This window comes from Chelonoidis abingdonii, chromosome 1 (assembly GCF_003597395.2).
Source record: "Chelonoidis abingdonii isolate Lonesome George chromosome 1, CheloAbing_2.0, whole genome shotgun sequence".
Lineage (NCBI taxonomy): Eukaryota > Metazoa > Chordata > Testudines > Testudinidae > Chelonoidis > Chelonoidis abingdonii.
In genome coordinates this window covers 19,083,176-19,110,857 of record NC_133769.1, presented here as the reverse complement: position 1 = coordinate 19,110,857, position 27,682 = coordinate 19,083,176, and the positions used below count along the sequence as shown (strand labels likewise).

The following is a 27,682-nucleotide window of genomic DNA, read 5'->3' as shown; positions in this document are numbered from 1 at the left end:
CACTTTTTTAAAGAAAAAGGCTTAACTATCAATGATATGTCTTTTGTGCATTAAATTAGAATACAACAGTATGAGTATTTACCAGCCTTTTCTCAATAGCTGCTTAATAATCAAATCTAACACATTTAGAAATAAATATATAGCTATACAGTGTTACCAGCACCAATAAAGAAAAAAAATGTTCTGTATTTACCTGCACATCTTTCCCAGCTAGTTTGCATACTTCCATCTTCTCTTTTGCTGCAGGCCAGTAAATCTGTAATACATTTAAAGGTGTGTTAGGACCAGAGATTTTACAGCATTTTACTTTTTCTTGTATTTTGCTTGAAGTATTTCATTGCAAAGAACAGGTTAAAGAACTGAGATATGAATATGTATGCCTTTAAGACTATCATAATGACTATACAGATTTTAAATACAATGTGGCCTGTCATTTGTTCATTTTATTTCCCCCATTTTAAGGTAACCTTTAAGACCCTTTACCTGTTTTAATAGTTCATATTCATTTTTAACGTGACGAGCTGTGTCTGGTTCTCAAGGATAGGACAGACCAAATTCAGCCTGAGAGTAAAATGACTACAATCTATGGAATTACACTAAAAGTGAATTTCGCCCAGTAGCTACAGATTCAGCAAATCTGTATTTTGGCAAATATATATTTAGCTGTGTCTGCCAATTTTAAAATGAAAATGAGTTTTGTTTGAAAAACTAAGCATAGCTTTAGGGAAATCTTTAGAACAAAAAGGGCATTTGTCAGAAATGTATAGCACACAATTTAATAATCTGACCCATAAGCAGGAACTGACATAGTAAAGCATATACATGTAGAAAATGACATACATGCATAGAGCAGAATTACATGCCATTTTAAACAGGTCTCTTTTCTTTCATATACACTTAGAATCCTGACATATGGAAGTTAGTATTTTTGGAAATATTGGCCCAGATCATTAGGTGGCATAAATTGGCATAACTCCATTTATGGCAATGGAGTTATATTGATTTATACCAGCTGAGGAGCTGGCCCATTTATTTCAATTAAGCAATCAAAATATGGCACTGTCAAACATATGTATGAATCCACCAGCTTAAGAAATACAAACTTTCGATAAGTTCAATGGACGGGAGAGAAAGAGAGGGAAAAGTACACTTCCAAAACCAACATGATTTATTTGCCCTGAGCTGACCAGGGATCTATATTCCTGTTTTTTATTATTTTAAGACGGCCTGAGTGTTAGAATTTTTTTTTTCTGATTGAAAGCAAAGGGGCAGAATTTAATATGTCAAGGTCTTGACCGAATGCACGTTAGGAAACATCTAATGCTTCAGGAGCCCAAAAGTGATTTACCAGTAGCCTGGGTTCTTACAGCATAATGTTCATCTTGGACTGCACTTTGTTCAAATCTTAACACTGCACTGGTAAGCGTCTAGATTTGTTGTATTACAGAGCAGATCTTACATAAGGCTTGTTTTCCAATACAGACATGCCTTCACCAAAATATATATTATTTCCAAAAGGGGATTTAAGGAGTTGAATTCATGGTAATTAAATTGAAAGATATTCCTCTGTACAATTTCAGATGGAAGAAAGGACAATACGATTTATACCCACTAATGGTGAGCTTCAAAAGGTTCAAAATTGGAGTTCAGTTCAGATAAGCATCCAAACGTTCTGGATGTTGGGGTGTAGATGAGCAGCACTCAGAGCAAGATTAAAAAGCTCGGAGACTTAAGTGGCTCTCTGGCACCATTTTTACTCCTCCAATCTTCATGGCTACTCTAATCATGTCATCTTATAACAGCCCCCTAGGGACCATTATTGCAGATGGGGATCGCTGGAGTGAAGCACATTCTAGCCATGTGCCCTCTGCCAAGGCATGTCCCCTACATCAACTCAATTCCATGCAATTAGGGCAGCTTGAAAGTGCCAAAGCAGCCTTAACACAGCCCAAGATCTTGCTCCAGATTTCTGCGCAATGCTTCTCTGAACCATCCCAATCACCCGAGTCTGCAAAACTGGACTGAGAACAACCTCCCTTGTTTGCATTCCAGCCCTTCTTGTTCTCCTCTCAGCCAGAAATGGGAAGTGCTGGTTTTCTGCAAGGAAATTAATTTCACTCCTACATGAATAAGGGATGTGCAATCAGGCCATATGTATTTCCCTTACTGTAAAAATACAGTCATTCATTTACAATTATCTTTGTGGTAAGAAACTATTAGTAAAGGACATTTAAGTTACATAAACGTTAACCCTTTACAGCAATAGTTACTTAAAGAAAAGATAAGGCCTTATAATGGCATCTCAGGAACTAGAGCTCTAATTTGCTCTTCCAGAAAGCACCTAGGTCTGATAGTCTGAATCCGACATGCCAGTACAGCTGGTTCCAAGGGCATGGTGCCAGAATGTTTGGGAGAAAGTACTAGGAGAGATGCAGGGTCATCAGGCTGACTGGGTGGAAGATGGCATAGGTTTCAATGGGGTACAGCATAAACAAGATAAGAGATTCAGGTGTATGGACCCTAATTCCTGGGCAGAGCCTTTTCCAGGACTGAAGCCTAAGGCATGATAGCATTTGTTGTACAAAATGGACAGATCAGGCTGGGACATGAACGCTTCTTGCCATGCTGACCGAGGAAATGGATAGAGTCAATTCTGACTACAGAAGAGTCACTTGGTTTACATCCTAGCTCCTTGACAGCCTCAGGGTATGGCTACACTTGCAGCTGTACAGCGCTGAGAGTTACAGCTGTCTTCGTACAGCTGTGTAGGGAAAGCGCTGCAGTGTGGCCACACTGACAGCTACCAGCGCTGCAGTGTGGCCACATTTGCAGCATTTGCAGCGCTGTTGGGAGTGGCTGAACAGGCATTCTGGGATACCTCCGAATACCTCTGGAGGCCAATTACAGCGCTTTTGGTGGCCACACTGGCGGAGCAGCGCTGCATCACCAGTGCTGCAATCGTTATACCCCAGGCAGAGCAAGAGTACAGCCAGCGCTGCAGCCAGGGAGATGCAGCGCTGTATGTGCCTTGCAAGTGTGGACGGTGAGTAAGTTGCAGCGCTGCAAACCCACCACCAGTGCTGCAACTCTCCAGTGTAGGCACGCCTTCAGAGCTTAGCATTCTAAAGACATAAATCAGTCACTGAAGGGTAGCTTAAGTGCTGCAGTTTAACAATCTGTTTACAATTATGCACAAAGGATTTAATAGAACGTTTGTTTACTCTTCATGTGAGAAATGGGATGTTCCCTCAATGTGCCACTTCTAAAATGTAACACATCAATATCACATAATAAAATATAAAGTATGATCACAGAGTCAGAGTCAAAGCTCTTTTAGTTCTAAAAGTGATCAGACTGCACACAATAGTTCCCCAGAGCTTGTTCCTGCTAACACTGGCCCTCACAAGTAACTTTAGTTATGTCAATAGTCCCATTGACTAATCATGTGCATCAAACTGTTTACCTGCATAAGCATTTCAAAGATCCTAGCTATAGACTTAAGACTGGATGCCTTTCTGGACTAGGGTGACCAGATGTCCCAATTTTATAAGGACAGTCCTGATATTTGGGGCTTTTGCTTATATAGTTGCCAATTACCCCAGACCCCCATCCCGATTTTTGACACTTGCTATCTGGTCACCCTATTCCGGAAGATATGCTTTAGTCAACAAAATGTATTGGGCTTAACATAGAAGTAAATGGCCAAAATGTTATGACCTATGTGCGACACCCTGGCACCCCAATATTCACCACGGTCATGTAATTAGGATATATTTTGTACAAAGTATGTCTTGTGGAGTATCATTCTAAAAGTTTTGATCTGCTAGACATTAACATCTCGTTGTATTGTATGTGCTATCGTTGTATGTGAAGTTATGAAATTGGCTATGTTTGTGTTACTGAAACATGTTGTGAGGTTGAAAACACCCAGAAGCAGATTTTGGGTACAACAGTAAAAAGGCCAAACAATGTTAATGGCTTATTGAAGAAATGCACACAAGCACAAGGATTACCCCAGGAACTGTGTAGAACAGAAACTTCTCAGATAGAACTACAGAAGCGGTGACCCCTGTTTGAGAAACCCTGAACTACACCATGGGAATTGTTTGACCCAAGTCACAGCAAAACAGCTTTCCAGCAAGTGGAAAGAAGATATAAAAGGGGGGAAATGACATTGTGATGGTACCTCACTCCCCCTACACAACACATCTGGAAACACCTGAGGAACAAAGACTGAACTGGGCGAAGTGCTGGTCCCAGGCTAAAGAGATTTTTAACCTGTGAATGGAACATCTGGGGATACCAAGCTGAAAGCAAGTGCAGCTTGCCCCTTAAGAATTTCCAGCCTGCTTGTATCAGCTCTTAGGGTGAGGATCTGCTATTCATAGCCACTCTATTTAGTATATTAAGTTTAGTTTGCTTTTTTTTGTTGTTTATTTACTAGGTAATCTGCTTTGATCTGTTTTATTTCACTTATAATCTAACTTATTTTTGCTTTATCTAAACCAGTGTGTGGGAATCGTAACTTAGAGGCGAAAAGCTGTTGCATATTCCTCTCCACATTGAAGGAGGGGGCAAATGTTATGAGCTTACGCTGTACAATTCCCTGTGCAATGCAAGATGGGATAATTGTAGGTTTATGCTCCAGAGGGAGTGCGTGCCTGAGGAGCTGGTAGTTGCCCTAGCTGTAGCTTATACACCAAACCTGCAAATCCTAACTCACATGCACAGTCCTACTGAAGTTAATGGAATTATTCAGATAAGGACCACAGACAGGAGTATAGGTTTGCTGGAAGGCCCCATAAGATAATTCTAGGTCCAGCTGTGAAGGTCTTGCTCCTTGGCAAGCAGTTATTTATATAAATAAACCCTATTAAAGGATTCATAATCTGGGCCAGTATCACTATAAAGCAGTGACATGCTCTCCTCAAGCAGTGGATTGGGAGCCAGAAGTCAAAGGTTTTGTTCTACTGCTCTGTGCCTCAGTTTCCCCATCACTAAAATGGGGGTCATGCTACTGGTCTCTCTTTTATAAAGCACTTTGAAGTTGAAAAATGCTATATAAGAGCTAAGTAAGATAGAAAGAACATGCAGCATCAATAAAAGGTTTTATGTTGGTCTAAATAAAATGCTCCAAAATTTAAAATTGTAACATTATGGGATATGACTCTGTTTGTAGTGGTCATTCATCTCTATAAATTACATATTAAATTTCCAGAAATCAGGTCATATTGGTGCTAGGGTGCTTGTCATTTGTTTTCACTGATCAGTGGGGCAGTTGGTAAAAAGAAATTCCAAGTAATTTCTTAGATTTTTTTCAAAGATTCAAAAGAATTTCACACTTTTTTTGCATATTACAGCAAAAACAAAATAACTCCTCCCCGCAAGTTTACAGCATTTGGGAATGCTAGCGTAAGGCCAGTTTTAATGTCATGTTTGTATGAAAGTTGTTCTGTACATACATGAAATCTGTTTTATGCATGTGTCCACTTTGAGATGTTCACTGTTTAGTGATTTGGACACAGTGATCATCCAGACACATCACTATTACAGAAGGATTGTCCAAATCAGTTTCTACAACAGGATCCCATTGTATTTGCTGCACTCTCAAAGCTAAGATTCTTTTAGACCATTACTAAACAATGAAGGGTAAAAAGTAAACTCCTTATCCAAATCCTGTTCCATAATTAATGTTTTAAATAATGACACTCTCCTTTTTACCAATTTTACTGATGCATCAAGATTTAAACGAACCACAAGAATAGCTGCAGCTCCTGAAAACGTTAGGCATATATTCTGAACTCTACTTTAGTGTACATCTCCCACACATTTCCAAACTTTCAACAGACATGTACATACCTGACGGACTGACTTTTGCACCTGAAATGCACATTCACAGACTTGCACCTCACAGGGCTTTTCAAAGTAATGTATTTTATTACTAACTGAAAAATGGGTGCAGGAAAGAACGGTTCACTATACACAAGCAAGCTACTCGAAAAGGGGACCTGATTCTCCTCTTGCCAGGCATAATTCAAGAGTAACGCAAAGTCAGTGGAGTTACATAACTGTAAAACAAGTGCATTTTATTGCTTCCCAATTATCGCATAGGTTCACAATGTAATCAACCCATTTAAATATGCCTGGAAGCGGGAGAGACATTCTCTGCTTGGATTTTACACTTCACAAACATCCTGTAACTTAAACATAGGAATGATCTGACATTTGGCTGCTGGAGAGTAACCTCTGTTTTGAGTACAGTGGTGGGACCTACAAAGACTTTTGATTCATAGGTTCACTGATTCCAAGACAAGAAGGAATCTAATCTAACCTCCTGTGTAACACAGGCCAAAGAACTTTCTCCAAATAATTGCACAAGCATATTTTCCACAAAAAAAAATCAAGTCTTGGTTTAAAAATTGCCAGTGATAGAGAATCTTCCGTGTTCCTTAGTAAATTGTTCCAGTGGTTAATTACCCTCGGTGTTAAAAATTTATACCTTATTTCCAGTCTGCATTTGCCTAGCTTCAACTTCCACCCACTGGTTTGTTATACTTTTCTCCGCTACATTGAAAAGCCCATTATCAAATATATATTCCTCATATAGGTACTTTCAGACTAATCCAGTCACCCCTTAACCTTCTCTTTGTTAAGTTAAATAGATCAAGCTCCTTAAATCTATCACTATAATGCATGTTTTCTAATCCTTTAAATCATTTTCGTGGCTCTTCTCTGAATCCAATTTTCAACATCTTTTTTTAATTGTGAACATCAGAATTGGACACAATATTCCAGCAGTGGTCACACCACTGCCAAATACAGAGAAAAAATAAACTACTCAGGATTCCCCTTTCTAGGCATCTAGAGTTAAGGTCCTTAACTCTTCTGGCCACAGTGTTGCACTCAGAGCTCATGTTCAGCTGATTATCCACCAGGACCCCCAAATCTTTTCTCTGTCTGAACACTACAGTGAGGTCTCAATATATAACTATTTTTACCTTATAATTGATAGGATTTGGTTGTATTTAAACTATTAAAAGAAAATCTTTTCCTAGTAAACTTCCTATTTTTGTAAAATGAATGTTTAAAGATCCATTACACATATAAAAATTAGAAAGAAAAATTAAAAAGCACCAGATGCTGATTTCAGTTACACCAGTGCAAAACTGGAAAGACTTCATTAACTTCAATGAAGTTACTCTGTTTTCCTCACTCCCCACCTCTCACTGTAAATGAGAGAAGAAATTACCCCACAGTCTGTTTGTCATAAGAGGAAAACTATGCTCAACATGATTGCTAGGGAAAATACCACCCCTTTTCACATTAGTCTCACCTCTTGCATTTGAATACAAATCCCACCCTCACATAATTTGAGCAAAGCCCAAGATGAGCAGGATCTTTCAGATGGAAGCATATCAACTATTCATTACACCAAAAGCCAAGTAGTGACATATGAATATGGCAGTGGATGTTTGCACTGTATTTTATGGCAGCATTACAAAAGGAAAAGAAAGATACACCAGCAGTGGGGAAAGATGCCAGCAAGCTTCAAACAACAGCTTGACTCCAGTTCTCTTCTCAGGACTTCCTTTACTAACAGACATTCAGACCAAAACCAAACACAGGCGAGAACAGTCCCACTGCCCCTCATGGGCTTGTCTTAGCTTCACAGCCGTTCCATCCTTTCTTCTAAAACTTCACAGGCCACCCCAGCTGAGGCTTCTCCCCAGGTAGCTCCTGATCTTTGCAAGTGGCTCCTTCTCATCTCTTATATCCTGACTGGTGCAGAGTCCCTTCCCTCACCGTGGGTCCCCACTGTCTGCTCCTCTGCATAAAAGAGGTAGGAAGCCCTGTATCCAATTTTCTGTTGGACACCTTACCTGCAACTACATTTCCCAGTCTAATTGGTCTTAGGGCCTTAACAGGCACACTTGCCTGTGTGCATGAGCCCCAGAGTTCAGTGCCCTAATACAGGCCCAATCCCACATTACTGCTATCCTAAAATTCCCATTAATTTAGTCCAGATTTAGGGAAAACTCCCACTGATTTAAAATAGAAGTTTTGCCTGAGAATATGTGGCAAAATGGGGCCCATACCAAGTGTTTGTTTTACTATAGGAGGATGGGATCTGTCCAAAAGTGAAAAGAGATAAATCACAAGATTCTTAATCCACATGCTAACCCTCAAACATTCACATGGTGTTGCCACAAAACAAGCTGCAAGCTAAGGATGCCCTCAACAACAACAAATTGTGACCTCATGTCATGCACACTGTGGCAGGTCAAAATAACTCCTTCCAAGGAAGAGAATGGGGATGTGACATGTTTATCTGTTTGGCCCATATGTGGATGTGTTTTCTAGCACTGATAGCTCCTGTAGGTTGGCAGCTTTTCAGGAGTTTGTCAGCTCTTGATAGCATTCCTCTTGCTGCAGAGAAGGGTGGGTCTCACTATAGATCGCACAGTGATAACCACGCTAACATGTAACCCTGTTTACACTGCTGAGGGCTGTAAGTACATAAGATGCAGAGGAATATGGGAATTCCTGTGCAGCCTTTTCACCAACATTTGTACAGTCGACTGAAGTTATTTACTTTATTTATTAGTTTATTTAAATTTAAAATAATATGCCAAGGCTCTAGATGCTCTAACAATACAGTAAATGAAATGAATCTCATCTGTATAGAAGTAATAATTTCAGTGGGAACTCAGCCAGCCGGATGCCTATCAAAACTCCTTTTCACCTCTTCATCATTGTGAGGAGCATGCTCTCTTCAAAATCCTTTCTAATGCCTTCCTTTTAAACTACACCCTCTATTGGTTACAACCTACAATTCTTCAAGTATACCAACTAGGAGTGACATGCTGTAACAAACATCCACTAGTGCTCTTTTCTGTCTACTTCTATGCTGATTTTGCGGTTATTATTTGTTTGAAGAGAGTTACAGGGTCTCTTCTTTATAAGCAGTTTGTAATATTTGTCAAGTGTCTTAAGCTCTTTGGACAAAGACATTAGGGCATATGCCTATGAGCTCTCTTACGGAAAAGCCCTATGGAATTTAACAGAAAACCCTCTTGAGGTTTGTAGATCCTATGTAATTTCATAGAAAATTCTCTCTCTGATATAGAAAGCTGATCCTACTCTATCAAGTGCTATAGATTTCTACAGCAATATCTACAAAATCCTAAATTAAGTGATCTATAATTTTAATGGCATTCATTCCTTTTAAATTCTAGAGGACGATTGTGACTGCATGTACTGTGCTGAAAAGGGGGTGTTTTTTCAACCATACCACAGTTGACACAGTAATAGATGGGAGCTGTCAATCACCTCTACAATTACCTAGAATAAGCTGATTAAAAGCTACAATAATTAAAGAAACCTTGTTCTTGAAGAAAAGGAAAAATATATGTTAATTGGTGATGAAACTGTGATATGACAGAATACAGAAGTTATATTTTTTTAAAATATTAAAATAAAACTCCTTATCAAGAATTTCATAGTGAGTGGCTGCTCTGTCTCCTTCCAACATATGTAACTAAATATACTGTAACAGAAAGTTGTAAAAAGGTATTTTTTAAAAAAGGGGGAAGGGTCCCCTGTTTTTGAGGCTTCTTTAAATACTATTCCAGAAATACTGTAACTTATCTGAACAGACTCTACATTGTAATTTTGGCAAGTGAATAATATATAGAAAGTAGCATTCTAAGTGTAAATAGGGGGATATTCAGAGTTATAACTGCTCCTTTGAATCCTCCAAACTGAGCAACAGCCTGTTACTCTCTAGATCTACATGCACATCTCTAGATTCACTAGGTTTATAAAATTCAAACATTGTTCATGCACTTTCCCTCACCCCCGAAGAATGAAAACCTGTGTATTAGTTACACAAACTTTCATTCTGATTGCAAACCTCTTGTGCTCGTCTCAAACCTCTAAGCACAGTATGCTTGCCTCATCCTTCTGCAAAGTCATTTGTAATTGTACTACTTGTAAGAAGAAATTTAATATCCTAATGTGTTGCTTCTATCCCTAATGGACACCTATAGTATAATACACTTTTTTCAGAAGACTCTTAGTCCAAAGAGTACAAAGGACACACTTCAGACGCTGGTAGTCCCAACATGTGTGGTTTCCTCACACAGGGAAGGGTTGGAGCTGAGCCGAGTGGCACAGAGCCAATCAAAACCACAGTCAGTCTAAACACAGCACAGACAAACACTACATTCTGACACTTATTTGCTACTGGAGAGTACCCTTTGCCATTTGGTACTGGAAAGTATGCTTAGGCTACGTGAAATCTCTCTCTCCCCCATCATTGTGTAAGTATGTTATGGTTATGGATGCCAGGACTAAACAGATAAGACAGACTGACTGATACATAGATGCCAATATTGTCTAACTTGAGTGCCTAAAATTAGGCATTGAAAAGGAAATCCATAGTTACGCATTTAAATAAAAAGGTCCAGTATACAAAAGTGCTGCCCCCTCCCATTGAAATTAATGGGATAAGTAGATTCTCAGCACCTTTGGTCACTTATTTAGCTGCTGAAATATGCCTTGTGTGGCTGTCTTGTTATAAAACTCAAGACAGTTAAAAGAAACTCCATAGCAAAATTATGAGTGAAAACTGTTTGATCCTGGGGTACATCTACATACACAGCCTTCTTTGAAGTCAGAATCTACTAAAATCTGCACATTTTATTTAATTCAAATTAGTACAGTATCGGTCAATTATTCACTTATTGATTTTGATTTATCACAAGTAAATTTGAGTTCTATTGTAAAGTGAGTTTACACCAGGGCTTCTCAAATAGGGGTTGCCGCTTGTGTAGGGAAAGCCCCTGGCGGGCCGGGCCAGTGTGTTTACCTGCCCCCTCCGCAGGTCCGGCCGATCGCGGCTCCCACTGGCTGTGGATTGCTCTTCTGGGCCAATGGGAGCTGCTGGAAGCAGCACATGCCGAGGGACTTACTGGCTGCCACTTCCAGCAGCCCCATTGGCCTGCAGTGGCGAAGTAAATGCACTGGCCTAGCCCACCAGGGGCTTTCCCTACACAAGCGGCAACCCCTGTTTGAGAAACTCTGAGCTACAGTAAGGATTTGTAGAAACAAATCTGCCTCCCTTACAAGTGATTTTCCCTCTCTTCCACTGCCCAGTTGCCAAACCCTGGGATAAGAAAGTCTGCGGTAGGAATAATTCTGTTATCCCTAACTATCCCTCAGAGATGGGTGGGGGCCATTTTTACATTGTCCCAGTTCTGACGATACTATTGAGCCCTAAGACTGAAAATGATCATTTGGAAAAACATACAAGGAAATATGAATAAAAGAATAAGAATTAGCTATTCAGATTGTGAAGTTTGATATTGGAAACTCTTTTCTACAATGCTATCATGTTCTCCCTTCAGACAGATGGGCCCAACCTCTCCTCTGTTACACCTATTCACTCCATTGGCTTCAGTCAAGTTACTCCAGATTGAGTTATACTGGTATAGCCCACAGCAGAATTTACCTTTTAAAACCTCCTGTTATATTTAAAGAAAATATAAAATATAGCTCAGGATTTAACTTTCTTTAATCAGAAACATACATGTGACAAAAGTTAGCATTTTTGTTAGCGTTTTTATGTTAGCATCTGGTTTTTATACTTTAGAGGACAAAAGGTGTGTGCAAAAAGCATCAAATCATCTTCCCCACTGGAAATATTGAAGGTTAAACAGACATCCTTCTCTTAGATATGGTCTAGAAGTAACCAAATTAATTGTACCCCAGGGTAGGGGCATGAGCTATGTATAGTAGCACCCAATAGAGGTCCCTTGTAACCCAAATAATTCTGATTAATACAGTTATGAATATTTAAATTGCCTTCAAAATGTTGAGTGCCATTTACAATACAGCAGACTAATATACTAATGGGCCATATTCTATTTCTAGTTAGACCTATAACCCCAATTAAATTAGTAAGCAAGGACAGAACTGACCTCACTGTTTTTTTTTTTCCTTGCAAATGTCTCCATGAGGCTAGAGGAGAGAGGAAACAAATACCTTGGGAGGAGTCCTTGTCCATTGTTGATATTATGGTTTCATGAAGTGCACAGCCCCTATAGGTATCTGACCTATTACATTCCTTTATTGCTACAAGGGGTCACACACGCTGACAACCTCAGTTGATTAAAAGCAAACCATGTAACAATGGGAGGTGAGATTATTAAGTCCTGTTATGAGGACGCATCACATAGTGAATTTGCCATTTAGCCAGTGAAGCCAGAAAAAACAAAAACAAAAACACAAATCCGGGAAAGGGGCTGAAAACAAACTTATCAGATGAACTGCATAGAAAACAAACTGACCTTTTTTACATTTTTGTTTAAATCAACCAAGCTGAGCAGAAAGATGTGGTCTTTAGCGCCGATTAGCAGCCGGCCCCTCTCCTCATCTAGCAGCAGGGTCCGAAAATCAAACCCCTCCGCTGAGCCCAGGAATGGGATACAGCTGTTTGAAAGCAGCAAGTCTGTGGGAAAATGAAGAAAATCTTTATAATCAAAATGTTTACATATGAGTCATTGGTGTCTGTTATAAATATACGCAACCACCATGGAGGTTGCTGGTGAGATAACTGTAGCGGACAGCATATCTTTCTGGAGTCATAATACAGTTTTTGTTATCCTCAAACTTAATTTTTTTTAATTTTTTTGGCTCTCAATTGGATTATATTCACTTTCACAACTGATTTTTAGTGTGTAAAAATTTGTTAATAAATATTTTAAAAAGTCTCTGAGGAATCAAACTTTTGGAAGAAACTGGAAACAGGGAAAAGGCAAAACTTTGGAAGAAATTTGCTACATCTTTTTTCTTGCTGCTATAAAATCTGGCCACGCTATTAATATTATTCTGTATTTTAATTATCATTATGATTATTCACCCCAATCAAGGATCAGGACCCCAATGTGCTCAGCTCTATACAAACAACATAACAATAAAGACAGTCACTGACCCAGAGAAATATCAGACATGATGTAACAGGTGAACCAATGAGATAAAGCAGGAATGGAGGGATTTGAGAGGTTGATGTAATAATGAAATTGATAGAGGTTAGCATAAAAAGTGAGAGATCGTGGGTGAGGTAATATCTTTTATTGGACCAACTTCTGTTGGTGAGAGAGACAAACTTTTGAGTTACACAGAGCTCTTCCTCAGGTCTGGGAAAGGAGAGAGTTACAGCTAGACACAAGCTCAAACAGATAGATTAGCATAAGTAATTTGCATATATTCTAAGGGATCATTCAAGGTGAAGTGGGCTATTAAAATCCCTGTAGTCATAGGACAAAAAGGAGGGTTAATGGGTTACAGATTGTTGTAATAAGCCATAAATCCAATGTCTTTATTAAGACCATGATTTTTAGTGTCTAGTAAAGTTATGAATTTAATCTCCCAGGCTTGTCCTTTGAAGGTGGTGCGCAGCTTTCCTTTGAGCCTGGGAGCTTAAATTCATAAGCTAGATACTAAAAATCATGGTCTTAATAAAGACACTGGATTTGTGGCTTATTACAACAATCTGTAACTCAAGCCATGTCTGTATGTGCAGCTTGGCAGCGACACTGTTGTACTGACCCTGCTGTGCCACTGTAGCACATCTGCAGAGCTCTCCCATCAGCATAATAAAACCACCTTCACAAACGGCAGAAGACATAGCGCTGTATATACAAGTGCTTATGTTGAAGTAACTTATGTCACTCAAGAGGGGGGAATTTTCACACTCCTGAGCGAGTATGTTTTGCCAATATAGGCTGCAGTGTAGACATAGCCTCACTAAGCCCCCTTTTTGTCCAATGACTACAAGGGTGCTAATGGACCACATCATCTTCAATAGTACAGTCAAACCTCACAATAATGCGCCCCGCCATAATGCAAAATTGCATATAACACGATCATAAGTTGGCTCCCCTTTAAGCCCTAATACCAGTGGTCCCCAACTCCATGGCGCCCGCCGGGACATTGATGTGCCCCTGCCTAGTGCCCAGCAGGGGAGAAAAGCCGGCCCCGCACCTGCCGGGGACAGAGAACTCCGAGGTTGCAGGCACCGGTGCTCTCTGTCCCCTGCAGGTGCAGGGCCACGACTTCTCTCCAGCTTCAAGAGGCTTCACCCTCCCTCTTTTCCTCCCTCCTAAATAAGCTACATTCTATATTTTCCATCTCATCCGGAAACAGTTTTCTTCACTATGGGAATCACCTGATTTTTGTCATCATCCCATTAAAAACAAATATGTTTCTAGTTTTTCACTGGGATCCTCAAACTTTTATGGGCTTTGGTTTAAGGCTGCAAGAGGAGCCGCGGCCCCGCACCTGACAGGGACAGAGAACTCCAGGGTTGTGGGTGCCAGTGCTCTCTGTTCCCGACAGGTGCGGGGCCGTGGTTTCTCTCTGGCCTGCGAGGGACAGAAAGCAACAGTGCCTGCAGCCCCAGAGAAGCCAGAGAGAAGCCACGCCCCTGCACCTGCTGGGGACAGTGAGCACCGGCGTCCACAGCCCTGGAGTTCTCAATCCTCGGCAGGCATGGGGCCGCAGCTTCTCTCCAAGCTGGAGAGAAGCCGCGGCTCTGCACCTGCCGGAGACAGAGAGCACCGGCGCCCGCAGCCTCGGAGTTCTCTGTCCCAGGCAGGCGCAGCCCCAGCTTCTCTCCCCTGCTGGGCACTAGGCAGCACACATCAATGCACTGCATTGGGGACCACTGACTTAAACTGACTGGCTTGAAAGCCCGCTATACCGCGACCCTGCATTTATCACAAATGGACCCCAAACATCGTGTTATAGTGGGGTTTCACTGTACCTTATAATATGTGTTAACTACTTATGCTAAACTATCTGTTTTACCTTGTATTTAGCTGTGATACTCTTAAACTATGTTTACACTACCACCTAGGTTGGGAAAACTTCTCTCACTCAGGAGTGTGAATATTCCATCCCCTGACATAAGTTACACCAACATAATCGCTTGTATACACAGAGCTATGTAAGTGGGAGAGTTTGTCCAGCCAACATAGATTCTGCTGCTCACGGAGGTGGTTTTATTATGCTGACAAGAGAGCTCTCTCCTGTCAGCGTATAGCGTCTTCACCAGATGTGCTGCAGCAATGCAGCTATGTTGTAAGTGTAAACAGAGCCTAAGTACCTTTCCCAAGCTTGAGGAAGAGCTCTGTGTAGCTTGAAAACTGTCTCTCTCACAAATAGAAGGTGGTCCAATAAAAGATATTACCTCACCCCATCTTATCTCTAATGTCCTGAGACTGACATGGCTACAACAACACTGCACAGCATAAAACGTCTCAGTTCGCCACTTGCCTACCCCATACCAGGTGGTTGGGGATGTATCAGAGCATAGTATTAACATTTGAAACAATCTTAAGCAGTACATATGAGACTAAGGCACAGTCTTGAAGTAGGGAGCAGTATGGAGGCACACCAGCTCAGTCAATGCTAAAGGAAGCTTGCATGGTGCCTGAGCCAGGCACAATGGCCCAGATCCTCAAGGTATTTAGCTGCCTACCTCCAGGAGCCTTGGAGGAGCACAGCCAGTATACCCCCATGAAAAGGAGTCAATGTGTGCTTGCCCCAGCATTGCTGATCTATCAGCAGAGGAAGTGAGGACATTGCTAGGCCCCTCCACTCACATTGTCCAACCTGAGCAATCTAGTGCCTAGACTTGAACTGAGCTGCTGCTTTTGTGTGATATCCACCTTGTCCAACACTGGGGATTGAACAGGGGAACCTCCAAAGCTAAAAGCATGAGTCTCCACTGCTTGAGTTCCAGAGCCCCCTTCTGTAGCATGGGCTTTATCTGACCCTGTGGATCCAGGAGAGAAGTGGACACGCAACATATGCCAATCAGTGAATTACACTTGCACACAGAAGAGTACAAAGACAATGACTGAAATCAGCTCAACAAAGCTCTGGAGGGCTTTCTGCCTAGGGGTCCTCTTTCAGGGTTCTCACCTGAAAAGCAAGCATAAACCAGGGCTAAAGCTGACCAACCAATTCATCTACTGATATTCTTCTGCCTGATGGTCCCCATAAACACCTCTGTTCTTAGCACCATAGACCCATCCTCTGATTCTAAAGCAGATTATTAAGATAGCCCCCCTTTTTCAACCTGGCATAAAGAAAAATTCAGTTTTGATTTCTTTTTACTGCATACCCAGCATGTGGCAGTGCTAGATCAGTTTTCCCTTCACGTTGTGGAAGAGAGCCCTAATTTGGGGAGAACATGCTTAAACATGTGCATAAATCATTCATGGCCTGGTTCCCTAAAGTGAACACACATCTTTTGGGAGAGACAGATGAATCCAGGGATCAACAGAACAATATCAAGGTTCCTTCCCTTTCAAGGTGGGTGGACTTACTCCCACCCATTTATCTAACCAGCATGATTTATACGCCCAGCACGTGAAGAAAAATGTTATCGGGCTTTCACAAACAGGAACTCCCCATTCGACAAAATAAAGGCAATACCCCCGAGGACTCTTGTGCTCAGAGATATGGCAGACACTATAGACTGCTCAAGGAGTAAGCCAGTTTATTGGGAAAACAGTATTGGGGAAGAAAAAATAAATATTGTACCATTATTCATCTGCTAATGAGGATATTGTTTTCCAAAGCTATAAGCTGTCTATTTGTCATCTTTATGTATGAAGTCCAGGTATTATTGTCTGGCTCATTACTGAATGTTGTTACAGCACAATCTGCAGACAAATTGTCCCGTACTGCAGCTTCTGTTCCCTTAGGTGAGCTTTATCTGGTGATATTTGGAAAAAATCTTAATTTAAATAGGAAATTAATTCAAATATTATGCCTAAGCTGTTTCAGGCAAGGGCTGTCTTTGTGTGTGTGTTTTGGAGCCAAGGATGGTGCTGGTGTTTAACAAATAAATAATATTTTAAAAGAGCTGTCTCTTACTCAGACCAAGAGCACAAGAAGGGAGCTAGGCCCGCACAGGTTTTCAAGACATGATGCTATGAACACCTGAGCCCTGTCCAGGCTGCTCCTCACACTACTGCAGGCTAAACTGCAGTTGTTGGAAACTGGGTACCAAATTTTCCAGTGGAGGCAAGACAGTGCAGCCTGAATATCTCCATGTATCCAGTGAGCAGGTACAGCACGCATAGTTAGCTTACCCATACTGCTTGGCCAATGGAGGTTGAGGGGATGATTTATTTTCCATAAGTCATTCATTTGCTCGCCTCTTTATGGAGGCAGCCAATCAGTGCCACTTACAGTGCATTTTTTCTTTTTTTTTTTCATTTATGTGTGATGTGGACATCTGTCCACTGGAAATTAAAAGTTGTTCAAGAATCTTTCCAAAGTTGTTATTAACATTATTTCTATTACTGTAATTCCCAGAGGTCCCAGTCAAGAATGGGGTCCATTGTACTAGATGCTGTGAGATTATATAGGAGACAATTCTCTGCAGCTGTGCACAACAGAGTAATAGGTTACAGCCACTTAATACTCCCTCAGGCTACTCTAAGTTGCACTAGCAGTGGTCCCTAAGGCCCTATTCAGCAGCTGAGCATTACTGGAGAGCATCATGCTCCTGTCACTCCTCCCTCCTGCCCTCCCCCTCATCAGCTCTACACCATCCTGGAAGAAGGGGGATGGCAGAGACCAGGGTGTCTGGCCCATAGTATATGTAAATCCCTGCCCTCGTGACATTGCAATCTAGATTAAAATAATGCATAAGAGTTGGGTGTAGCAGGCAGTGGATAGGCTCAAGGAGAAGAGATGAGAGTAACAGCAGTGGGAACACACAGCTACATAGATCAGCCATGGATAATTTGCTGGGATTCATTTTAAAAAAACAGGAGATTTTAATGAACGACTGTAGGCTAGTGCATTTTAACAGACTCTCCTTTTTTTTAGTCCCAAGTCTCATGAGCACAAAATCAAAATGACAGATTGTGTGATGTGTCTAAATGAGACCACTGACCTCATTTTCATCTGCCTCCTAGTAAAACAGGATTTGAATCTGGGTATCCAGAGATAGACAGCTACTGCCCTCTCCCACCTGGCTCTAATTGCTATAGCTCATAAAATCAGTCAACACGCTAAAATATATAGCAATGGAATCCAACATATCTGAGAGGGGAGGAATGAGGCACTGCTTTCCTTTTTTATTTGCTTAATTAGAAGGAAATATCTCCGCAATGAGCATCCCAAAAGGATAATACGTCATTCCTTCTTCATGAGCAAATACTGTCAAGAAAATTTAAGCAACCATCTCAGGCAGTTATTAAGGGGAAATGAAAGGGTTGTCTCATGACTGGAACACTTGACTGGGAGCCTGGAGAACTTGGACGGATTTTCCATTGTCTTGCGCAGTAATTTGTGCTGCACAGAGGATACAAAATGCTATCAAATGGGAATGGCCACATTTCACACTGACTTTATGCAGGTGTAAATGACAACCCAAGGTGCAAGGCAGTGAAGGATCCAGCTTGCAGCATTTTTACTTTTAACTAATTTATTTCTGAAAAAAGCTTGGAAGTTAGACTCTGCCTACTGCCACTAATAGGATTAAAACTGAGATGTGACCCATTAAAATCTTGCAAAGCAACATTACCAGAGAACTGATTAAATTATTGCCAGATTAATCATCACAACCACTCACATTAAAAAGAAGCCAAATTTATGGGTTTCCCCCTACCCCTTTTGGGTAAATCTATTAAATATTATCAAGGATATTAAAATGATCAAAGTTATCATGAAAAACAGCCTTGTCCACTGCCATCCAGGAGAATTTATTGCTCCTTAGAGAAATGTATAGATTTGCAGCACGCACCTTGATCAGTTAGTGGCTGACTGATTTCAACAGTTAAACTGTGTTCTCATATTGCACAGGAACAGAGTTAATTATCCGTATGGTCATTCATTAATGTATGGTGAACATTCACTTTAAGAGGTATGCTTTCTGTTTTATTAAACATTAAAAATCTTTATCATTTCCTCAGAGGCTCTGGTTAAGTCATTAGATCAGCATGCAGCTAGTTCCTTACCTATGTTAATGTCTGCCTGTTAAGTGGTGGATATCACAGCCGTGCCATCATTTTTATTAATGGAGAAAAGCGTCTTAGTAAACCTGACCAGCCATACTAGTAATATTGTTATGCTACTGTACAGCAGTGTTGTAATAAAATTACATTGTATTATGAATGAACACGCCACCTTTTGCACTGCTTACCTGGACTTGAATGTGTAACCCCACCCCGGATTGCAGTTGTGCAGATAGTCCTACTGACTTCAGTCATGCAAGACTGGGCCCTTATTCTTGGACCAATGCACCATCACAGCATTAGAGATGCTGCTAGCTGGAGCCATTCGCATTTTGATGACCTAATGGAGCCATTTTTCTAAATTATGAGCCAGGTCCTCAGCTGGCATGAATGGGCACAGCTCCACTCATTTCTAAAGAGTGGTGCCCATTTACACATACTGAGGAGCCTCCCTTAAAAGAACGTGTGTGTGTGTACATATTTGAATACACATTTTTTAAATATCCCATGGCATTTTTCTCAGTAATTGTAGACTTAGCTCCTGGAGTCCTGACTAAACTGCTATTTTAAAATTCCAAGAGTGTCCAGAGCTGCAGAATGAAATAGATAGGTGTGGTGTACAGAGCATTCCATTTCCAAACACATTTGACTAGAATAACAGCTGCACAAATAACAGTTAAAGTATATTATTCCAGAGATGATTAAATGCTGCTTTGTGACTTCATGTTATTGGTGAAAAAATGCATAAGACCTGATTCACAAACTCCATGAAGCCAAACTAAATAGTTAGCTTTAGACAGCACAAATGAAAATGTATCCGACTGAAATATTTGTTATTATGAAGACGACCTCAGGCTGTGGATTTGCCCAGGTTCCCTTTTTCCGAGAGCAGCTTATCTTTCTTGTGTTACCGCCAAATAAAGCAAAGTCATCTTTGTTACCAAGGCAGATCAATTTGCAGCTTTTTTTTTTTAAATGAAACTATGGCCATTAAAGGTTACTGATGGAAAATTTAATCCAGCACAAATTAATTACACCCATGCCAGCCTCAGAATACCACCGATGGGTGCAAGCCACATCCCACTACCCTATTCATAAGGCAGGTCAGCATGGAATGGAAGAACAGAAACCCCATCCTTCAAATAAAGCTCTCTCTGGGAGAGCTCATGCAAATAAGCTTCTCATCACATTTGTTCCCCATTTCTCAGAACTGCACATCCTGCCTCTCCTCTATCCACCTCCCACACCTTCCTGCTGTAACTTGCCTGAAAGCCTCAGGTAGACAGTCTGTACTGTTTCACTGGAGTCCATTTCTCCTCCTCCTCCTCCCTCTTCTCAATTGCCATTTTAAGTGAACCCAGTTATAGGGGAGTAGCTGAGAAACCCTACTCTCTAATATCTTGTCTAGGGGTGTGGGGAAAAGGTGCTGAATCTTTAGCCTGATGGGCTCTTCTCTTCCTCTACTGGATCCTCACAAAAAGGAGTTGCCAGCCTGGGAGAGTCCAATAAATGTAGCCTTTTGCCCTATCTTTTAAAGTTTTTGCTGAGTGACTGAGGTTCAGGCATCTAAAGAAGAACACATCCCCTATATTGGGATGTGGGGGAACTTAATATGCCTCTCACTGAATCCTCAAATTGTTCCTAAAATCGGGATTACAATTTTCACCTGTGGGATGGGCAGGACTATTCAATGAAAGGGCAGCTGTAGAAGGGCTTGTGCTATCTTCCACACTTATTATCAGGATTTAAACTTCAGGAATCTCCCATTAATCTTAAAATTGTGAAGGAGGCAAATCCTTTACCTATTCTGCCACAAATCCCCTCCCCCTCTGTTCCCCACATATCTATCAACCAATAAAAATGGCAGCAACATGCCACACAGTTCGGCTAGGGATTGTCCTACAAATTGGAAACAAAGGGACACAAACGGGGGACTCCTAAGTCTACAATTATTCAGGTCCTAAATATAGACTTTGACATGAGCTGAATTAGAAATGGCCTCCTAACCTGGAGCGCACAGAGGCTCTGGAGGTCAGTAGCAGTAGTTCATTTTGTCTGGACCAATGAAATTGTAGAATTGGACCCACAATATTAAAGAGAGAGTCGAGAATGAACTTTCACCTTAAGATCCTGTTCCCCTACCTCCAAATTTCTCATGTCTGGTGTTGAGGATTTTAAAAGGGTCATGAGTGCAAGGTAAATAGTGCATGCAAATATGCACTAATCTGAAGTACAATCAATCAACACAAAGGTGACATTTTGTGGGTGGAAAGGCTGGCAAAGTTCTCTTTGGCTGTCTTATTTGAATGGCTGTGTTAAATGGATTTACTCTGAACCCTTCTTCCCCACTGTCACATCTGTCCCCATCATCCTGCCCTGCCATGCCTCTTCCATGAATTTCCTTATCATATTTATTTAAGTGCATGATCCAAAGATCTCAAGTTCAAACTCTGAGGGATTCTCAGCCACCAGAGTGCAGGGTATGCTACAAAGCATATAGCTACCACACTGAGTGAAAGGTAAGGAGTGGCCTAAAGAGACTATGACTAGCCAGCGCATACAAAATTTTAAATTGGCAACAGAATGGGCCCAGCAGAAAGTTGATTGCATCAACATGAGCCCAGCCATCCTGGTACACACATTAACTTCCATTAATACAGCCCACCATGCAACAGATGCAGCATTTGGTCATCGTCATAGTCAGTGGTTCAGCAGGCAAGTAGCCCTTTACAGGTCACATGTTCATGTTACACATTTCAGACAAATACAGGTGTTAAAAATGTAATATAATCATACTTAGCACTTATACCCAGAGTGTCACACATAAAATTATCTGTGGTACTGTGCCTCATTTTAAAACAAAATAACTGTCATTACATTTGTCTCCAAAATAGCACCTGCCTTTTACTTTAAAACATATTTTGCTTCTGAGTTACTCGGAAAGGATTGTTTTCCAACAGTAAAGTCCTATCTACCATCAAAACTGGTCAGATTTTGCTTGTTTGCAGTGCATTTTAGGTCAGAAACAGGACTAAAAATGGCTACTTTGACCTTCCCTATTCTTCTGCAATGACTTTTATAGCATAGTTTGCTCCATTTACAAGTTGAATGATGATTTTTCTAACTGCGAGCTCTTCAGGCTCAAGCTAGGTTAATTCTGCCACTTACAACATCACCACCAAAAAAAGATCCTGCAATCTGGATATAACTGAAGATACACAAGGCAGACTAGAACTCAGCCCATTTTCCCCTAGTTGTACAGGCTCTGAAGATCTAACATGAGTAAACAATTTGTTTTGCCAGGAAAGAAAATGCGTGGCTCTAACATACAGATGAAAAAGCTGCCCTGTTCCTTCTCAGAGAGCATTTGAGAAAGGAGCAAAAATGATGCGCAGGGAGGAAGGTGAGTGGAGATGCCACTCAAGAGACTGGTCATACCATAAAAAGAACAGGAGTACTTGTGGCACCTTAGAGACTAACCAAATTTATTTGAGCATAAGCTTTCGTGGGCTACAGCCCACTTCTTCAGATGCATAGAATGGAACACACAGCAAGAAGATATTTATACATACAGAGAACATGAAAAGGTGGAAATAGCCATGCCAATTGTAAGAGGCCAATCAACTGAGATGAGCTATCATCAGCAGGAGGGGAAAAAAAAAACCCTTTAAAGTAATTATCACTGCGAAAGTTTTTTGTTGTTGTTTTCTCTGCTGATATATCCTATTTCAATGACTGGCTCTTACAATGGTATGGCTACTTCACCTTTTCATGTTCTTTGTATGTATAATATCTTCTGTTGTGTTCCATTCTATGCATCGAAGAGTGGCTGTAGCCCACGAAAGCTTATGCTTCAAATAGAAATTTGTTTGTCTAAGGTGCCACAAGTACTCCTGTTCTCTTTTGCAGATTCAGACTAACACGGCTGCTCTCTGAAACCTGCTCAGATCATGTGGACCAAGTCCTGGTGTTCTCTCTACAGACACATGGAGCTGATGCAGGCTGGAGGAATGACCAATAATTCTACGCACGGACCAGATCAATGACTAAATTCCTATGGTGGGGAGGTATAGCATATGTCTTCTACCTTCCATAGCCTGTTCTCAGACAGCAAATTCTGAAATCTTACCAGTTTTTGTCCTTTCCCTCACTCTCATGGAGTTTTGGTATTGATTTAATACGCTTGGATTCAACCTTGTCTTGACAGAATTTGCTTAAAAAAGACTGATGAAGAATTCATAGATTCATAGACTCTAGGACGGAAGGACCTGAGAGTCATCGAGTCAGTCCCCTGCCTCAGGCAGGACCAAATACTGTCTAGACCATCCCTGATAGACATTTATCTACCTACTCTTAATATCTCCAAGATGAGATTCCACAACTCCCGAGGCAATTATCAGTGTTAATACACCCTGACAGGTAGAACTTTTCCTAATGCCAACCTAAATTCCTTGCTGCACTTTAGCCCATTGCTCTTTTCTATCATTTGAGGCTAAGGTGAACAAGTTTTCCCTCCTCCTGATGACACCCTTTAGACTACCTGAAAACTGTAGCATGTCCCTTCAGTCTTTCTCTTTTCCAACTAAATAAACCAATTCTTTCAGCCTTCCTCATAGTCATTTCTCAAGACTTTAATCATTCTTGTTGCTCTTCTCTGGCCCTCTCCAATTCTCCACATCTTTCTTGAAATGCAGTGCAACTGGCACAATACTCCAGTTGAAGCTAACAGTGCAGAGAGCAGAAGAATGACTTCTCGTGTTTGTTACAACACACCTGTTAATGAGCCAGAATCACATTTGCGCTTTTTGCAACAGTATCGCACGTGATCATATTTAGCTGGGTCCATTGTGACCCTAGATCTCTTTTGCCATACTCCTCCTAGACAGTCTCTCCCATTCTATATGTGTGTAACTGATTGCTCTTCCTAAGTGGAACACTTTGCATTTGTCTTATTGAACTTCATTGGTTTACCTCAGACATTTCTCCATTGTCCAGATCATTTTGAATTTTGACCCTGTCCTCCAAAGCAGTTGCAATCCTCTCCAATTTGTATCGTCTGCAAACTAATAGCGTACTTTCTATGCCATATCTAAGTCGTTGATGAAATATTGAACAGAGCCGGTCCAAAACAGACCTCTGCGGAACCACTTGTATACCTTTCCAGCAGATTGAGACATTAATAATATCTCTGAGTATGGTTTCCAGCCAGTTATGCACCCATCTTATAGTAGCCCACTAAATGTATTTGCTAGTTTATCGATAAGGATATCATGCGAGACGTATCAAATGCTTACTAAAGTCTAGGTATACCACATCCACCACTTCTCCCTTATCCAAAGCTCGTATCCTGTCAAAGAAAGTTATCACATTGTTGACATGATTTGTTCTTTACAAATCCATGCTGCCTATTCCCTATCACCTACACCTTCCAAATTTTGCAGATGATTTCTTTAGTTACTTGCTCTATTATCTTCCGTGCACAGAAGTTTAAACTAACTGGTCTGTAGTTTCCTGGGTTGTTTTTATTTCCCTTTTATGAGATGTCACTTATTGGCCCTTTCCAGTCTTCTGGAATCTCTCCCGTCTCCATGACTTTCCAAAGATAATAGCTAGAGACTCAGATACCTCCTCTATTAAATCCTTGAGTATTCTAGGATGCATTTCATCAGGCCCGTGGTGACTTGCAGGCATCTAACTTTTCTAAGTGATTTTTTAACTTGCTCTTTTTATTTTATCTCTAAACCTACCCCCTCCCATAAGCATTCGCTATGTTAGACATCCTTCAGACTTCTCAGTGAAGACGAACAAAAGAAGTCATTAAGCATCTCTGCCATTTCCAAGTTTCCGTTACTGTTTCCCCTCCTCACTGAGCAGTACCTACCCTTCCTTGGTCTTCCTCTTGCTTCTAATGTATTGATAAAAAGTCTTCTTGTTTCCCTTTATTCCAATAGCTAGTTTCAGCTCATTTTGTGCCTTTGCCTTTCTAATCTTGCCCCTGCATTCCTGTGTTGTTTGCCTATATTCATCCTTTGTAATCTGACCTAGTTTCCATTTTTTATATGTGTAAGGTATTCACAATCTGGCTCCAGTAGATACTACTGGTAGGTGCTGATACGTGTGTTTCTTAGTTTGATTCACGCTTGTCTGACCCACTTCTTGGATCATGTGTTTGGTGCCAGAATTTGGCCCACAGGGAATAGATCTGTTGAATACAAAGGTGCCAATTTATAAAGTGTTTTGTTTTTTTTTAATATTATATCCACCCTTAAAAGTTTCTCTCCAAGTAGACAGGAGTTTATAAGTAAAAGGTTGGGAGATGCTAACCTACTGTAGCATGAACCACTCTGCTATGACAAAGGTGTTAAATGACTGTGGACCATAAAGCCCCTTAAAATCAGTTCTACCAGGCTTGAGCGAGCAGTATAACAGCACAACCTTTTTTTCTGAAATAGGTGAGTTGACAGAGCTAGAAGAATTAACACAAACACATTTAGTTGTTTAGTTGTCTTTAATGTACTTTCAGGACCTTCTTTGTAAGAATGTTCCATTGACAAAATAATTCAAATAGGTGCCTTATGATTCCTATGACTATGGTTTTTTTTATTAGCATAAGAGGAAAGTAATAACTAGTGGGGCTCTGTAACAGGGTTCACGAACTGCCCCTCTTCCTGGAGCCTACTTGCCCTCCCCAATAAAGCTTGGAGAGGCTTCAGGGTTATACAACACCTGGGTCTTTATTTATTTAACGTTGTCCCACAACCGGTGTCCATTTGTATACACAGGGCCAGCTCCAGGCACTAGCTCCAGCAAGTAGGTGTTTGGGGCGGCCAAGAGGAAGGGGCGGCACGTCGGGATCTTCAGCGGTGCGTCCCTCAGTCTCTCTTGGAGGGAAGGACTTGCCGCTGAATTGCCGCCGAAGAAGAAAGCAGCGCGGTGGAGCTGCTGATGATCATGATTGCAGCTTTTTTTTTTTTTTAAATCTCCCCGCCGCTTGGGGTGGCAAAAACCCTGGAGCAGCCCTGTACATACACACTTTACAAATGCGGTTACCTTCTTCACAGGCAGAGTCAGCCTTCAGCTAGGCATTGCCAAACCTCAGGCCAGCCTCAGGCCTTTTCCATCAGCTCCAATCTGCTTCCCTTAATTGGAGCTGACCAGGCAGGGGCTAATTAGGTGCTTTTGCACCAGCACCCTGCTACAGGCTCTCTCAGATGTAGTACTGTTTGTACTGACTCAGAGACCATTAGAAAAGGTGCTAATTTTACACTCATGCTATGAGCTTATCAGGTCTCACCCCCTAAATTGGGTTGGGCCTGGCCAAGACATGGAAGTGACAGCAAAGAAAAATTAAAATCAAGGGCCAAAATCTTCAGCTTGTCATGGCTTTATTGAAGTCAAGTCACAGCAGATATCGATCCAGGCCTAAGATCACTGCAGAAAGTTGTGCTGGCAGTTCTGTGGATGACATTCTTCCCTTAGACTCAGTACAGAGTAAAAGCCCTCCCATGCTGTCACATGAGATATAAACGTGAGTCCTGGCCACTGATGATAACTACATGAATAAGGTGTCCTGACCACATTAGTGTGTAGGTAATTATACTCTGCCTAAGCAGTTCCAACTGAATATAGTTAGGTCAGGGTTTCTAGTTTGAGGTTAAAACCATAAAACCACATCAAACCAAAAATCTGAGAACAGGTTGTTATAAAGCATAGATGAGAGGGGGGATAATATTTATTTTATACAGAGAAAACACTATTTCAAAACACCACTTAAGAGGTTTTACTCCAAAACAGAGCCATTATTTGACTAAAAATAAAATAAAACAGGAAAAATATATTGAATAACCTGTGTATGACAATCTTTGTTTCCTGTCCTAAACCATTTTGTGGTCTTGCTGCAAGTTGTTAAACAGCTTCCACACTTCATCCCATTCAGTGAAAAAAATATCATTTAGTGGTTAGGTATCTGGCCTTGATCTTGGGTAGACCTGGGTTCAAGTCCCTGCTCTGTCACAAGCACTTCCTTATGCTGCCTTGGGCAAGCCACTGGCCTCCCTATCCCTTAGTTCCCCATCTGTAAAATGGGAATAATAGCACTGCCCTACCTCTCAGTGGTGCCACGACATTAAAAATTGTGAGATGTTCATGTAACGACCATCACAGAAATATCTAAGATAGATATCAAAAATAGCTGCATTTCAGCCATGAGAGTCTTTCAAGAGTCTGTAGAATAATTACCACATAAGTGAAGTGATTTAGAATTCCCTATAATTTAAGACACTTTTTTTCAATGCAAGCAATTATTTTATTGAATAGTTAGTTTAGAAACAGACTAAATTCTGCATGGGGATTAGAAATAAGGACTGATTGGTAAAATACTACCCACATGAGACAAAACAAACCATGTTGTCTCATCAATAAAAGTTAATCTCGTTACAGTATTTCATTGTTTTATTTTGGAAAGAAGATTATAAAATATTTTGTGTGGGTGAATTTTTCTCATAGCTCCAGTTTTTACTTTAACTCCCATTTCTGATATATTAAACTCTGTTTTACTCAGTTTAACTATTTACTCCTGCAGTGCTTGCATTTACTTGTTGGACACTCATTTAATTTTAATTGGCTATTCTTGTTAGGAG

At 40.8% G+C, this 27,682-nt stretch overlaps 1 protein-coding gene across 8 annotated transcripts in view; it reads right to left on the bottom strand.

Annotated features, from left to right (window-relative positions):
• LOC116837266 (semaphorin-3D) overlaps window positions 1–27,682 on the bottom strand; it is a 207,321-nt gene that overhangs the window by 109,660 nt on the left and 69,979 nt on the right. For all 8 annotated transcript variants that reach the window (XM_075064377.1, XM_075064398.1, XM_075064410.1 and 5 more), the window contains 2 exons: window positions 12,351–12,511; window positions 194–256 (listed from right to left, as the gene is read on the bottom strand). In XM_075064377.1, the coding sequence (XP_074920478.1) occupies window positions 194–256; window positions 12,351–12,511 (224 nt within the window). The remainder of the gene's footprint in view (window positions 1–193; window positions 257–12,350; window positions 12,512–27,682) is intronic.